We start from the raw sequence: 17,139 nt of genomic DNA on the forward strand, positions 1-17,139 counted from the left end.
TCAAATATCAGTGATGTTATTACAATTATATGAATTGAATTTCTTCGTTGAAAACAATCCGCAGCTCAGCAACAAAATACAAATCTAGCCAGACACTCAACACAAAACACAACGCCCTAGGAAAACTACATATCAGAAAGATCATGTACATCCCCGATTCCAAAAAACAATGTTAGGACGCTGTGTAAAACAAAAACAAAACAGAATGCAATGATTTGCAAACCCTCCTCTAACTATATTCAATTGAATATGGTACAGGGACATAATATTTAATGTTCAAACTAATACACTTTATTGTGTTTTTATTGTAAATATACACACCCCAAAAAAGTTTTGACAGGGGCAACAAAAGACTCAGAAAAATGTGGAATGTTCAAAAAACACCCGTTTGGAACATTTCACAGGCAAACAGGCTACTTGCTAGTAGATGATACGATCATGATTAGGTATTAAAGGCATATCCTCAAAAGGTAATCACGAGCAAGGATGGGGTGAGGTTCACCACTTCATTACAAATTACGTGGGCAAATAGTCCACCAGTTAGAGAACATGTCTCAACACACCCTGTGCAATCCATAATATCATTAGAAGATTCAGGGAATCCAGAGCAACATATGCTGCCGTCCCGACGATGTCTTTTGTCAGAGACGTCCCTGCTTATTTCAGCATTACAATGCAAATACACAGTCTGCATGTGTTACAATAGCATGGCTTCATAGTAAGAGTGCAGGTACCAGACTGACCTGTCTGCAGTCCAGACCTGTCTCACATTGAAAAGTGTGGTAGATTATGAAGCACAAAATATGACAACAGAGACCCCAGACAGTGGGACATCTGAAGTGTATATATATATATATATTCATATATATGTATATATATACAAATACATATATACGTATATTAAGCATATATGGGAACTTCAGCAATTATTGTCCTCAGTTCCCAAACATTTACTCTGTGTTAAAAGAAAAGGTGATGTATCATAGTCGTCAATATGCCCCTGTCCTAACTTTTTTGGAACATCTTGCAGGCATCAAATACAGAATGAGTGTACATTTACAAAAACAAAGTTTATTAGTTTGAACATTGAACATCTTGTCTTTGTACTGTATTTGATTGAATACAGGTCGAAAGGAATTTGCAAATCATTGAATTCTGTTTTAATTTATGTTTTGCGGTGTCCCAACTTTGTGGAACTGTGGTTGCACCAAAAATTGTAGGAGGGGAACTAAAGCTGCTGCTCTAAAATAATTATGTAAAAAAAAAAAATCACAAATCAAAATTGCTGCAGCAATAAAGAAGAGATGAAAGGGGGGGAAAGACACCACAGAAGATGACGGGACTGCTGCTGTAAACCTGTCTGGTGACTCACTGCTCAACAAGCAGTGCAGAACAACATGCTTTGATCACTCACAGGAAAAACCTCTAACAGGACATCACACCAACCACAGTCCCCTAGTGCTTGAGGCCAGCAGTGTGCTCATGTGTTTGTTTACACTGTCACACCTAAAACCAGCACACACAATAAAAATGCTTTCCGCTTCTTAACATGTTGTTGTTATTTCATGAATCCACCTATAGCATTCAAATCCTGTTGTTGTGGTGTGGGCAGAAGGGTCTTGAAGAGCCGGCCCTGTGCTACAGAGTGGATGTCTGTAGATGCATGCATGTACATATGGATGATTAAATAGTGACCTCAGTGACTGTGTCAAATACATGCTGTGTCTCTTTATAACATTACGTTGCAATGCCTTCAAATGTGTTTACATTTTTCCCAGAAGAGTCCGTGTGAATGGAAACTGGAACTTTTCTGTTAGGTGAAAGTTTTCATTCTCACTCATTTTTTTTCTATGGTATTAAACGGCTCCTACTTGACTCCTTCCAAATTAGCAAGAGTTGAACTTTGCAGCAGAGACGCTTGTTTGTGATGCAAAAGAATGGGTGGAAACTCTGATGCATCCAAGTTATATGATTGTGACAATGTGGGATAAAGTAATTTCTTTCCTGAATGAGATGTTTTGAATACACTTCATAAAAAAATCACACATTATGTCTCTTGGGACTACAAACCAGACCATGGTAAAATATCAAAACGACAGGATTCATGGTGCCATTTAGCTATCATAATAGGATGTAGGATAACTGCGGACCACTGGAAATCTGCCACTTTATCCACTTTAAAAGAATGTATAGCTGTAATAAATAAAATGGCAAGTTGTGAGCTGGTTATTTATAGAGTGGCTAGGAGGGAACATCTATTTAATAGATTTAAAAATCCTTGCTTGTGAATGACTGCACCGTCTGGGAATGGCCCTTTCATGCCCAATCATAATAGTGTCACCTGTTATAAATTAACCTATTTACATTTTGAATGTTCCAAACAGTTTTGTAAGCATTATGCAACTTTCCCAGTCTTTTGTTGGCCTTGTCCAAATTTTTTTCAACCATGTTGCAGGCATCAAGTTCAGAATGAGTGTATATTTATGAGAAAACAAAAGTTAATGAGTTTGAATATCTTGTCTCTGTACTGTATTCAACTGAATATAAATCGAAAAGGATTCGCAAATCATTGCATTCTGTATTTCTTTATGTTTTCCACAATGTTCCAACTTTTTTGGAATCAGAGTTGTAGGTGCTGCTTATGCAGACATCTGCCCACATACAAAACACAAGCACGGTTCTTAGTTCCTGTGTGCTGTTGGTCCATCCAGGGAACACTTTGACCAAATTGTGTGGATCCTCTGTGTTATGTAAGAACAGTGGTCATGATTTCTGCAGCTGAAGTGCAGGTGGTGGGTCTGTGTGCTGCTGCGTGGGAGCCAGTCAACTGGTGAATGGTGTGTGTGAGTAAGACTAGAAGTTTCTGTTTGCGTGGAGGTCTTTTCAGGGGGAAAAAGGGGGAATTTTGCATTGTAAAGAGTTCACTCAGTAGTGTGGTGTGTTGGCCATTGTAGTTGGTAAAAAGAAAGCTTGCCAATGATTGACACCGTGAACTAGTGCTTTCTCCAGTATCATCAATCTAGAGGCGTGGTGAAGCACAACCGTTTTAGATCATGTGTATACACACAAACACACATACACACCTTGAAGAAGTTTGGAAAGTCTCAGAGGGGAAAAACCAACCAGCAGCAGTTTAAGACCAACAGTACAGCAGTTCAAACTCAGATGAACATTTTCTACATCATTTACACAAAAAATTACTTTTCCTGGATCCTGTTTCTATCTGGGTGCTTATTTCACTACTAGAACAGCTTGAACTTGTTAAGCAGTTTGAGAATTAAGAGTTGGATGGTGCACTGGTACTACTGGTTAAACACCTCAGTGCATTTATTTGAAAAACAGGTTTTACATGAGACCAGAATTATTCAAGATTGTACCAAATCAGTGCCTGTATCACTGTGCTAAATATAATGTTGTATAAAAATGTCAGTAAAAAACTTGAAGAAGAAGACTTGCATAACAACATGGAAATATAATCCATTTTTATCTGCATGCTGTGGACCAGACAGCTTATTTAAGATTTAAGTGTTGCTGTGTGTGTGTGATCATTAATGAGCATGTCGCCAGGTTCTGTTTCATCAGAACAGGGGATGTTGCATAAAGCTGTGCTTTTTGTTCTTAAATCATCAAAGTGTTTTAATACCTACCTATGCTTCATACACAGACGGAGAGGGATTCTGTGTTTTGCTCACGCTGTTGCCAGGAGACTCCCTGGGTTTTGATTTTGGAAAGCATGAGTGGACCAATCAGCTGTTTGTTGTGGCACCAGCCCACCAATCAGCTGTAGGTTTGTGCCCTGTGTGGGCGGGCTGCTCCTCTGTTTTTACAATGCTACAATGCTTCTCCACCTCAGTGTGTCTTTCTCGGGGGGGTGGGGGTGGGGGTAGGGGGGTGCACTTAGGGCTGATGTCTGCCAGTGTGCATTCGCATGTAGTGTTGATACACAGACAAACACAAACACATATCATCTGATATGTTTTTTGTCTTTGTTCTCTTTTTTGCTCTGTTCAAACTTGAAAACTCATAACAAGAAGTCTGTTATGAGCAAATAACTGTTATTTAAGTCTTACATGCTGAATTTGTAGCCTGTCATACTTGACATTATTTTTGGCTTTCCTGTTATGCAGTCACAAACTCATTTATCCATTAAAGATCTTGTAAATGGCATGTTCAACTGAGAAATGAGAAGTACCTTTATATATGTAATTTCAGAAACTTGGAAACAAGCTATTGTTGAAACAAGCGTGCGAAATGTAACTCCCAATATATTTAATATGGCTCAACACAACTTAAACACAGAAGTGGTGCCTGTTCTGTCAGCATTTTGCACAAAGTTCACCAGATAATGCTTGCCACTTCCTCTGAAATCATATCTATTGTGGCTTTTATCAACCTGTTTATGTAATTAAACAGCTTGGTGACCAAAATGTAGCACCAGGATAATCTCATGTACGTCACTGCACATAAAAACTAGCATGAGGCCTTGAAACTGGAATTGTGTAAAAATCAGTGTATGAGTTTGTCATTGTTTTGTGATGCTTACCTGTCAGAAAAACATGCTGGCAACAATAAAAGTGACTGATGAACTTGGAGGCATACCATTCTGTTGGTCGAATAATTTGGAACCGGTCCTTGATACCCATCCCTACCTGTAATAAATATTTTCTGACCTTTGACGTCTCTTTTTCCTTTCAGGTGATCAGTCTGTTAGACGTTTTCACTCCAGGGACAAGCTTAGAGGAATTCAATGATGTGTAAGTCACACTTGTTCTCACCCCCTCACTCCTTTTCTTTCTGTTTTCTTCTCTCCCTGATTCCTTGGTGTTTTACAGCGTCTTTCTCTGCCTTCCGTCTGTCCTATGCTTTCTCACAGCTTAAATTTCCATCAGTCTCACACAATGAAATCCTTCATATCAGTAGATTATTGCAAGATTAGCACGACGGAGAAACTAGAGTTACAAATGCATCACTATCTCTGCAGCTCCTAACTTCCTGTGAGTCCAGCATGTGGCAGGTTTTTACCAAGGTGAATGGGTGGACACGTGCGCTATGCACATCACAGCCAGTCTCCATGGTAACAGCCATCTGGCAGTCTCTGGGGCACCAGTGTGTGTGTGTGTGTGTGTGTATGTGCACAGAATACTCAATCAGTGTCCTTGAATTGCTGCATGGTGTGGCGTCATCAGCATGTTGCACATTTGTGGAAATGTGAGATGAAGCTACTTGCACATAAACACCCCGACAGCCAGCGGTGAAGTTGCACAATAAAGATGTGACACTTCTCTCTTCATGTGACAACTTATAAAGACAAAAAAACTGTGAAATCAACCTTTTATTGTGACGCAAGAGGAACAGATGTGTGTCGATGATCACAGGCCAGCTAATAACTGTGTCTCAAGTAGTATGAAGTTAGATTGAGTAGATGTACCATGCACACACTTCATGTATACACTTAACTATCAAAGTTGGCCTTCAGCTGATTGGTTGGCTGTGTAAATATTCCACTATCAGGAAAAGATAAGTGAAACAATTATTTCTTTATTACAAGCAAAGTTAAACAGAATAGTATGCAAACAACTTGTAAATGAACTCAATGTTTCATGGAGTAATTATTGGAGATTATTATAGCCTTGTACCCACAACAAAACATTTCATAAACCATACACCACAACAAGTACTAACAGTAAGAAAACCAGTGAAAATGAATTAAAGAAAGCTGTACAACACAAGGACAGACATACAGACATCTGATTAGCTGCACTGTATGATTTGCAGGTACTTGGTGACCCACCTAATGGGTGCAGACCTCAACAACATCGTCAAGTGTCAGAAGCTGACTGATGACCACGTCCAGTTTCTCATCTACCAGATTCTCAGAGGCTTAAAGGTCGGTGAAGCTTTCAGCATAACACAAGAATTCATCTCAACTCTGGTGCCTTACTACCTGTTGATCAGTGGGCTGTTTTATTAGACTGATCTGAAACAGTCCCCATGTACTAATTTCTCCTTTGTCAGTTTATTGAATACTAAACTATGACACTGTTGGCTGACTGAAGAAGAATTGGCCTTTTTGAAGGTTTTTTTTTCTGTAACCTGTTGACTATATCTTCCCAGGACCCAGCAATACATTTTTGTCCTCTGTGGAGTACATGACACTGAGGCCTTTATTTCAAACTTGATGCATGTAGTTTATTTGAGTCTTAATGTCTGGGCTGCTTGTCATCCTGCTTTCTAACTAGGGATGCACCGATCAACTGGACGGTTTTCGGCATAACCGGCCCTGACCAGTAACCAGCCGGTCAGCGTTACATATCTGATTCTGTGCCCGTCACTGTTACACAAGAGTTCTGCACGATGGTCATGTCATGTGCGCAGCAGACAAACTGACCGTGATATCACCACAGCACTGATCACAGCTACACACACTCAGACACATGCTTGCATGAAGTTGGTGTCAGCAACAGATTCTAAGAACAGGATAAAGAGAAGACAGACAGTCTACAACGAAACAGAGAAGCTGACAATGTTGCTGAACAGCCGTAAACTTTGTAGCTCTTCAGGCTAATGTTAGCCAGCAGCAGACTGCTGTTCACAGAGGGACAGTTAAAATCTCACCTCCTGTTCTGAAGAATAAACAACCTGTGTTGATGTGTCTCCTCAAACATTTTCTCATCCAGACTCGTTTAACTTCTGCGTCTGTTTGTCTCACTGCAAAGTTTTACTGCAGCAAACTGTTGCACCGCGTCTGTCTCCGGTTTGTTTACATCTGCTTCCACAGGAGATCACGTGAAATCGCGTCCCGTGAAATCCTGCAAGATTCCAAGATCTCACAAGATAGCATTCCCCCATTCATAATCTTAATATAAAACTATAATAAGGCCTGGCTGTAACCTGGAGGACCTGGAGAAAATTTAAATAGCATTTAATGAATATTTGATATTCAGTGTCCAATTTAATTTTTACAAGAAAAGTTGCAAAAATGTTTGTGAATGCTGTCAATTACAGTTCTTAGAAAGACTGAAAGTCGGAATCGGTCAAAATTGCAAATGGCAGGTCAGACCCTTAAAAAAAAAAAAAAATATATATATATATATATATATATATATATATATATCGGAAATTGGAATTGGCCAAGAAAATTGAAATCGGTGCATCTCTATTTCTAATGTAGAATTTGTGACGTAAACATGATCATGTCATACGTTTTGAGTGATTTTTCACTGTCAAAGCATAGTTTTGAATGACATAGAAGTACTACTTTATCAGTAAAATGTTTGTCAAAATGAGAAATGATACAAGCAAATGAAATTTGTCGTTACCAGCTTGATGATTTGTAATGTGCTTGTTGTTGAATATATTGACATGATGTCCACTACAAAGGAATGTTGTAAAGCAGTGGTGCCCAACCCTGGTCCTCAGGGACCCCTGTCCTGCATGTTTTAGATGTTTCCCTGCTCAGGCTTTTGCAGAGGCTTGATGATGAGCTGATCATTTGAATCAGGTGTGTTGGAGCAGGGAAACATCTAAAACATGCAGGACAGGGGTCCCTGAGGACCAGGGTTGGGCACCACTGTTGTAAAGCATCAACAAATAACATTTTGGAGAAAAAAAAAAGATATTTGTGATATCTTTCTTACATCCCAATTACTTACATTATGTAAAATAAAATCCAAATATTAAAACCCTTTATCTTGCAAGTCTAGAGGGTCTGGAAATAAACTCTCGTCTGACAACTGCAAACAACCTGCAGTGCAGGATGTACTGCACATGAGAAGCAGTTTCCAGTCCATTTTAGTGGTCAAACAAATACATTTACTTGCAGTTGATCATGGCTGCAACTTCTCCTATCAAAGTTCACCAGTGCTGAACTCTGGAAACTCTGGTTTTATTGGCTTCTTCACTTGCATGGAATGGAAGTGACCTGGAGGGAAATATTCAACAGTGTTAATTTCACACGTGTCACTGTCCCCTTACCCCAAAGTAAGAGGGACCAAGGTCAAGGTATCTGAGACATAAGTTACTGTAATCATCATTCTGATGGGACACAAAACTTTGTTTGCCACCATGATTGCTACATTTGCTGAACCCTGTTCTTAATTGTATAACTTGATTTTCTGACTCTGGAATTGATATATATATATCGATATATGCCGTCTCATACTGTGCAGTATGTGCAGCCGTTCACCCACTGTAGCACAAAAGAAAAGAGCAGTAGGGAAGTAGCTGACAGAACATACAGTGTTAGGTAACTATCTGTGTATGTAACACGTAGTTACACGCATATAAACACATAACTATGCTGTAAGTATTCAAATAAAAAAATAGATATACTCAGTTGTGCTGTGTTCAGATTGAGAGTTTAATCATCAGTATTTTTTTCTTTTCTCCCACAGTACATCCATTCTGCAGACATCATCCACAGAGTAAGTTCTGACTCTGTTTCATGTTCTTATACACTTAACATGAATTAACAAAACTCTTGAAGATGGTTACAGCGTCCTTTTGATAATCTCACTCATTGTTAGAAGGTCAAAATGTTGAATATCAACCCAGTTATCCCATATGATGTTTACTTAACATAAACATAAACAAAGGAAATGACAGATAAGAGACGGATCTCTCTGTTGCTTCAGCATCCTGTCTCAACTTTTCCTTCTTTCCCCCTTTTCTCTTCAGGACTTGAAGCCCAGTAATCTGGCTGTGAATGAAGACTGTGAGCTCAAGGTGAGAAACAGCCCACTTCACCATTTATGATTTAGATGGTCATGTCGGGTGGAAGGTGCTGGCCGTGCATACTGTACTCCTTCTGCCTTTCATATTAAAAACAAAACAATCTTCGTCCCTCAGATTCTAGACTTTGGTTTGGCACGGCACACAGATGATGAAATGACGGGCTATGTGGCCACCCGGTGGTACCGAGCGCCAGAGATCATGCTCAACTGGATGCACTACAACATGACAGGTACACACACACAGATTTAATCATAAAGGTTTGAGCAACAGTTGAATGTAACATTACATAATGGGCAATTTCACACAATTCAAAAAGTAATGAAATAGCATACTGTGTTCAGTTTGTGGGTGTTATGTCATAAATATAGCTTTTCCTCTGTAGCATGTCCTGTTAAGAATTTATTACACAAGAAATGATGAGGTGATTATAGAGAAACGAGGCCAGCTTTTCAATTTTTCTGTTGGATTCAGCGTGATGTCAAGGTGCAACACCAGCTGAAACACCCAAAGTACTTATCTTACATGGTTTTGGATTTTAGCAGTGGTCAAATGAATTAGCTATGTTGCCTTTTGTAAAGCACCGTTTATAAAGTGCGTGTTTCTTGTATTTTGTGCACTAAATTTAGACACAAAGATTTTCAAATAGAAGAGTGGTTTTGCAGCAGAACCACATAACAGAAACATATTGAAAATGTACTGGATATTGGAATAAAAACAAAATTCAAAGCTCAAGAACATCATCGTGATGTTTCAAGGGACAGTTCACCCAAACATGGAAATTCAGTCATTAGCTACCCATCCTCATGCTGATTGAAGGTCAGGTTTAGTTTTTAGTCCACAAAACACTGGTGGATTTTCACAGGAAAACATTGTTGCAGAATCTCCCAAACAATGTAAGTGAATGGTGACCAGTTTTTAAATTTGGCGTGTGAATTGAATAAATTGTAATGTAAGTGATACTGAAAATGAAATAGACATGTTGTATCATATTCTAAAATACTCAAAATGCTACATGTTTTTCCTCCTTCCATGTATTAGTGGATATCTGGTCGGTGGGCTGCATCATGGCTGAACTACTCACTGGACGGACGCTCTTCCCTGGCTCTGACCGTATCCTTACAACGTTGTCGCTGCAATGCAAGAAAAAAATTGCATATTGATTTAACCTGTAGTGTAGGTCTCAGGTGGTGTAGGTAGGTAGATCTGGAAGATGTGGTAGATGGATGCATACTGTCATTTCATGTATACATTTTTTTTTTAATTTGTGGTTAGATTTACAGATGTATTGTTCCTTTGATTCCAGGCTGTAACACAAGCTGTCGCTTTGTTGGATCACTTCAGTGTTTCAAACACACACATACACACACAATTCTCCCTACTTCAAGCTGCCTCAAAGCACTGCTGAGTATTGACTTCTGTGAGCTGCATGCCAGAATAGTCAAGGAAGCTTGTGTGTGTGTGAGTATGTGCATGCATGTGATAGGAGTTAGAGTCCCCTGTGGTCTATGACTCAGTGCTTCCCACTGTTGTCTCCACTGCTTCTCCAAGATACAGCACACCTTCCTGTTTCCCTCCCACAAAGCTCCCCATGCACAGCAGCACTGCATAACAATGTTTTGATACAAACACACAACAGACGTTTAATTAGGCACACACACACACACGCGCACACACACACACACACCTTGAAGTCCAAAAGTTGACAGTAACTTTGACCAGTTTAAGGTCAAAAGCATTGGCTTGCTGTTGTTTATTGAGTTTCTGATTCCTGCTCAGAAGAATCAGTCGATCCATTCAGTCCTTCGCTGCACGCTCTGTGTGTGGGTGTGTGTGTGTTTGAATGTGCGCCCTCTCACCAAAATTAAATCACAGAGCTACCCACCTACAAAAAAGCGTAGTTAAATATACAGAGTACAATAGTCTTGGTGGTCTGTCTTATTTTACTTGTCTCAATGAAATGTGATTTCTGCACATGATGGTGCAGGAGGGAGGAACTCCAAAATGAGATGCTGCATCAGTTCCTGCACACTTAAACTAAAAGTACAGTAATAATAGATCTGCTACATGTACTTTATCTGGTTTTGTTAGGTGCAGTAGATTATCAGTGTCACCAAGTCACTTCATACTGTCAATGAGCAGTTTAGTGACTTTAAACATGCAGTTTTGGAAGGTTGCTTGCTTACTTTTCTGATATGTGTTGCTTGTGTAAGCTGCTGCAATTAGTCGATTAATTGATAAGAACAATGGCAGGAAATTAATCTGCAACCATTAACAGCTAAACATTTGCACAATCCAGGTTCTCTAATGTAACGACTGGCTCCTTTTTCATGTTTTAGATCATTTGTAGTGTGAATATGTTTGGGTTTTGGGATTGGTGATAAGCATTTCTGTAACACTTTATTTGAGTGTGCATAAGGGCCCAGTAACACATGTGAATTAAGGAGAGTGCCTGTGAATTTGTGTCCTTTCTTTGCGTTGAGTTCAACTTTGGTGAACTTTGAGGGGATGGAATCAAAGATGTTGGAGTATCATTCACTTTAGCCACTCCCCTGCACGTGCATCTGTGACCAGGCTTTAAAACTGGCATGTCACTATGATAACCATGGCATGATACCTGTCATGCAGCAAGGGAGGACTCTCATACAGGGAAGGTTCAGGCTTCAGTCTTTTTTTTTAATAGTCCTGTTAAATTTATTGCAGGGCAGTACAGACAGTGAAAATGTGCATAGAATGCAAAAGTGCAAAACATTTCAGTCCATGTCGGACTTTCTTCAGAGCAAAATGAAGCATGCATGATGAGTCACCCCATTTTAACGTTACTCTACAGGTGCAACTAACTATTAAACACACATAAAGCTAATTGCCAACAGGTGAAGTCATTACAAACAAATAACATTAACATTGGCACATTCTTATAAACATCCTGAGATATATGCATACAAATATTAGCTTGTACCCTGGGAATTGGTATAGAAAGAGTGTCACAGAAAATGGGTCACATCTAATTCTTCATTTAAGCCCTTAGGATGTAGTCCACCTCCAGTCATGTTTTTATTTTCACTGGAGGGGGTCTTTACGGTAAAAGAAACATAATGCCTGTCATAAACATAAAGGAATCTTCATGAATGTTTATGGCTGTGATTAAGTGGCATGCAGACCCTTTTTAAATGCAAAGTTGACATGAAATATGACAGAATTGACAGAATGACGACAGTTTAAAGACTGTCATGTCAGTCTTATACACTACCTGTCTAATGTTGTAATCAGTAACTGTCAATCAGGCATCACAGTGTGTGACACAGCACATTTTAGTTGTTAATACCCGGGCTACATTGTTTTCCTTTTGAATGAATGAAAGAATATTTTGAGACACATATGACAGCTTTGGCTGTTGTACCTCTCATCCCTTTCTCCATCTCCAACACCCTCCATCCCTCCTGTTTTCCTTCATGTGAGTGTGGTAGCCATTGATCAATTGATGGTTATAATGAAAGTCGTCGGAATCCCAGGGCCCGAGCTTTTGAAGAAAATGTCTTCGGTCTCTGTGAGTGTCGTGTTTCATCCTGTCCAGTCCTGATGCACTGTCCTCTCCTGCCCATGATTGTGTTGCCCTGGCAAGAGTCAGACAGTCTATTTTACTACTTTGTACTGCTACTACTACTTCTAAGTTGCCCCTGGAATTGTGTTTTCATAATGGCTTTATTTACACTTGGGCTTTGGTTCATACTTCTTTCCAATATGCACTATGAACTGCAACAGTCTTCCAATCTCTGCAGAGTAAGAGGCCTCTAGTGCAGCGCTGTGTTACAGTGTCCATAAATCTCTATAAATGCCTGGACACTTACTGCAAATCACATCTCAGAAAATGTCTTACATCATCTTCACCCAACCCCCAACCCTACCCCCCCAACCCCCTTGTGTGTGTTTCACCCCTCTCTTTGTCTTCTCCATACACAAACCACCCTAACCACCCCATGCTTTTTGACATGCTGACCTCCATGCTATGATGCCCCTTGACTTGGAAACTATAGACATAAACCAGCTACAGCAGATAATGCGCCTGACGGGGACGCCCCCAGCCTCCCTCATAAGCAGGATGCCCAGCCATGAGGTGAGACACATGCCCTCCGCCTTCCCATGTGGGGGTTCCCCCCTCCCCCCTCCCTGAGCTGGAATCGAGCCACCAGCAGATACCCGCAGTCCTGTTTACAGACCAAAATGCTAGACGTGATGCGATGCTGTTTTTTAAGTATTTTTTACCAGCTGACTTGCGTATCAGCCTCTGCTCTCACTCCACTTACTCCCCTTTCCTCTCTGACTCACTGTTTGCCTCAGGGTGCTTTGCCACTGTATTCTGATGAGCTTATCTGTGGTGATGTGTTGATTCTGAAAATTAGGGCACAATGTTTGTGTAATGTGTGTGATTTGAGTCATAATTAAAGTGCTTGAAGCATGCCTTACTGGAAGGACATACAGTCATAACAAATATAAATGTTGTAAATTAATGTTTGTCAGAAGATTTTAAGCTACAACCTTTTACCAGCTGTATGTCACGATCTTTAGAGCTTTGCTGTTTTGTTTCCTTTGCTCGCAGGCGAGGAACTACATTAACTCACTTCCCCAAATACCCAAGAGGAACTTTGCTGATGTGTTTATTGGTGCCAACCCTCTTGGTAAGTTCCTGTTTCAACATCAGGCCATATCTGACCCTATTCTGGCTCACCAAGTCCCTCTAGTGGTAACATTAAGTCACAGTTAGTGTTGTCCACAATTAGTGCACATCAGTGCAATGCATGTTTGGAATGGGCTACTTGCGTGTCCCCTGGTGTTGCTGATTGCAGCTTTCTCCAGAACTGCTCATCCAAACTACCTCACACGTGACCCTGACTGTGTAGGTTTATCAAAACATTAACATTAAAACTCAACTTACCTGGCAACTAACATAGTCTTTGGCTGATTACTGATTAATGATAATCACAGACCCTATTTATCAGATGCTTGATCAGAAAAATAATGGACCTCAAATTCTGTGACACATAGATAAATTTAATCACTACATGTAAGAGAAACAGTTTCCCTGAAATGGAGAATCTGGATTTTTAACACACATAAATTTATTTCCTCACTAGAGTAATATGCAACAAGACAATCACTGACATCAGTGTGGGGCAAAGAAATGATTCAAACAATGTACAGACTGTAACAACAAAATGTAATACTAGTTTAAGGTGTTCTCTGACTCATATATGGTCTTTAAACGAAAAAAAATAAAATGAGAAATTAAAGTTAGACAGGACTAAGTGATAGCTCTGACTGTATGCATTCAGTTGTATAGTATGTCTTTATGTATATGTGTAGTTTTAACGCCTATCCAGTATCGCTTGATTATATGTTAAAGGTTTAGATTAATGATTTTTAGGTTTTTTTTGTTGTGCTCTCTTTGCTTTTCACATACTCATTGTTCTCTTGTGGCTGTGTTCAAGCGGTGGACTTGCTGGAGAAAATGCTGGTGCTGGACACAGACAAGCGGATCACAGCATCAGAGGCTCTGGCCCACCCGTACTTTGCCCAGTACCATGATCCGGATGACGAGCCAGAGGCAGAGCCCTACGACCAGAGCTTTGAAAGCCGTGAGCTGTTAATTGAGGAATGGAAGAGTAAGTTTGCACATTGTGGATGCCTGTGTTATAACCTGAACTTGCCAGGGAGAAAATGAGTAGATGGTTTTGAATAATAATAATTCTGAAATAATCGTCCTTACTATTTATTGTCTTTCAGCGTTAACCTACGAAGAGGTACTCAGCTTTGTGCCACCGTCGTTCGACGGAGATGAGATGGAGTCATGAGGAGGAGACACCTTTTCTTCCATCTTTTTGTTTTCCAAGAAACACTCTTTAAGGACTATCAGTCTCATGTGACTATCCACCATTTTTCCTCACACACTCACACAACCATGACATTCAAGTGCCTGCCGTCATTCATCTCCGGGGACGTGATATCAGGAAGACTTGACATCCTGTTCCTTCCGTCCCCTACCCTTTTGCTGTTTTTGTTACACTGCATCCCAACACGGTGAAGCAGACTTCAATCTTTGTTATATTTTTAGTGAGTTTTTACCTCAGACATAAATTTTTTATATTGATCCCCTCTTTGAATCATAAAACTAGAAACTACATGTCAGTATCTTTAAAGCAAATTGGAGAAATTGAATTGCTAATAGATATTTTATAAAACTGTACTACTTAAAGTGATAGTTCAAATTATTTGATTGGTTTGTATGAAGTACTTATCAATAATCAATGTATTACCTACATTAGATGCCAGTTGGCACGCCCCCAGTTCAGAACAGTAGAGAGGGACCACAAGCACTGAAGCTAAGCAGTGTACAGCTTTGGACGTGGTCAACAACAAAAGTTATTTTAGCCACTTAAAAAAGGTCTGCCTTGAGAAAACCTTTATCTGTTTAATTTTATACTATATTTAGAATATTTTCATCACTTTAACCTTGCTGTCAGAGAGCGTTTTCTGATGGGACACTGGCGTTATATAAGCCAAGTAACACTCTACAAACCATCCTTCACTGGCAAAAGACAGTAATTTTACCTTGCAGAACATCAGAGTTGCATGTCTACCACTGCCTCAATTTGTACGCTTGTTTGTGTTATTGTGTAACTTGGATGAATCCAAGCTATTCTTTTAAAACACCAAAGCCACAAAATAACACAAAGAAACTAACACACGAACCAGTAACTTCCGTGTTCTGCGAGGTAAAATTACTGATTTCGCCTGTAAAATTAGATTTGTTTGGAGAGAGTGATATTCACTTAAATTATGGTAGTTTCCCATCATAAAAGGCTGTCTGACGGCAAAGTAAATAAGTGAAAATATTCAAAATATAGCCTACAGTTACTCTGTTTTTATGTGGTCATTTTTAAGTGGCTAAAACGCCTTTCACTGCTGATCCCATCCACAACAGTACATTGCTGATAATCCTTTGTTTCTCCTAACTAGGGGTGTGCCGATCTGCATCTGCTGAAGGAAATAGACTGATAAGTACCTCATACAACCCCACATCAAATAATCCAAAGTATCCCTTTAATATGGAAAGAAGTTTAAAAAACTTTCAAACTGCCGTGTGTCTTAAGTTTATCTTTCCTCCATTCATTAAAATTAAATGTTATTTCTATCAGTGCATAGAGCTGTGTAAATATGACAAACAGTATTTGTACATACGTACTCCAGTAAAACCAGTTACTGTATTTGTGTAATAGATATAATTGCTGAGTCACACCTCAGCCGACACATTTGACAGTATAAATTTTATTGCTAGAGTTTAGCCTAAAATGGAATATAAAAAGAAACAGTATGTAATTTAAGACGAGTATGTATAGATTAGGCTAAAAATATGTCAAATATTCACCTCTACATGGCAAATTCAAGGCTTCATATGTCTTTTTTTAAGACTTAGTGTCCCAATTTTTTTTTTTTAACCAAAATATGACTTTGGAGACTTGACTTTTGTATCCATTTTGCCCACTTAACACTTGTTTAGTTTCTCCTGCTTTCCTCTGTACCAGTTTGTCTTTTAAGCACTTCTGATCTCTCGTTTCAGAACAATGTTGCACCATTATCACAACCTACAGCACCACATACGCATGACAAAAGCAAGGTTTGGCTTATTAGTTTATTGAAATGTGATGTTTTTCCACCACAACACCAACTGACAATGTACTTTAATCATATTGCATTTATAAAACACAGTACTATTAATGTTTATTGAATGTTGGGGGGGGGGCAATCTGCCCCATATTTATGATCTTTTTTTATTATATTGTTTGTATATCAATGTAAAAGAGAATATTATTTGTCAGAATTTAAGGTTCTTTTTATTATTTATGGTGAGCTTACTGTATCACAAACGAAATGTATCGTCAATAATCTCAAATGTCAGTTAAGCTTCGGTGACTGCAGTTACAGCTTGTGTATCAGAGCCAACAATATAAACTAAATACATTGTTTGAAAGAACAGAGAAAACTCAGGCAACAGATTTCACTAAATTATTGAGTTTTAAATCAAAATCTAACTCTTAAATTCTGCCAAGCTATAATCTTTGGTTGAAATAATTGAAATAATAATAATTGCTTCTGAGATTTTTTTTTTTTTTTTCCAAAATTTGTTGTGGAAACTCTTAAAGTAAGTCTTAGTTTATTTCAAAAAGAGTGTCAGTCAGATTCAAAACTCAAAAATTTAGTGAAGACACGTGAAATGATGAGTTTTCTCAACTACAGTGTAGTTTTAAATCAGTTTGATCAACTCATTTTGCAGTTTGTTCTGAGTTCAATTAAGTTCTTGAATGTTTGTTCTGTTCCCTGAGGAAATTGCCTTCAAAATGATCCAGTTTATAA

At 39.1% G+C, this 17,139-nt stretch overlaps 1 protein-coding gene across 2 annotated transcripts in view; it reads left to right on the plus strand.

The window, feature by feature from the left end:
• Nucleotides 1-16,805, plus strand: part of mapk14b (mitogen-activated protein kinase 14b) — a 31,639-nt gene extending 14,834 nt beyond the window's left edge. Inside the window, exons 3-12 of one of the 2 annotated variants that reach the window (XM_084730851.1) lie at nt 4,696-4,754; nt 5,776-5,887; nt 8,394-8,423; nt 8,677-8,724; nt 8,848-8,962; nt 9,772-9,843; nt 12,198-12,277; nt 13,328-13,406; nt 14,217-14,390; nt 14,512-16,805. In XM_084730851.1, the coding sequence (XP_084586977.1) occupies nt 4,696-4,754; nt 5,776-5,887; nt 8,394-8,423; nt 8,677-8,724; nt 8,848-8,962; nt 9,772-9,843; nt 12,198-12,277; nt 13,328-13,406; nt 14,217-14,390; nt 14,512-14,579 (837 nt within the window). In that variant the 3' untranslated portion in view covers nt 14,580-16,805. Of the gene's footprint in view, nt 1-4,695; nt 4,755-5,775; nt 5,888-8,393; nt 8,424-8,676; nt 8,725-8,847; nt 8,963-9,771; nt 9,844-12,197; nt 12,278-12,764; nt 12,845-13,327; nt 13,407-14,216; nt 14,391-14,511 lie in introns of both variants that reach the window. The other variant, XM_084730843.1, reaches the window with a different exon arrangement.
• The last annotated feature ends 334 nt before the right edge of the window (nt 16,806-17,139 follow it).

Source organism: Lutjanus erythropterus, chromosome 2 (genome assembly GCF_056507025.1).
Source record: "Lutjanus erythropterus isolate fLutEry1 chromosome 2, fLutEry1.hap2, whole genome shotgun sequence".
Taxonomy (NCBI): domain Eukaryota; kingdom Metazoa; phylum Chordata; class Actinopteri; order Lutjaniformes; family Lutjanidae; genus Lutjanus; species Lutjanus erythropterus.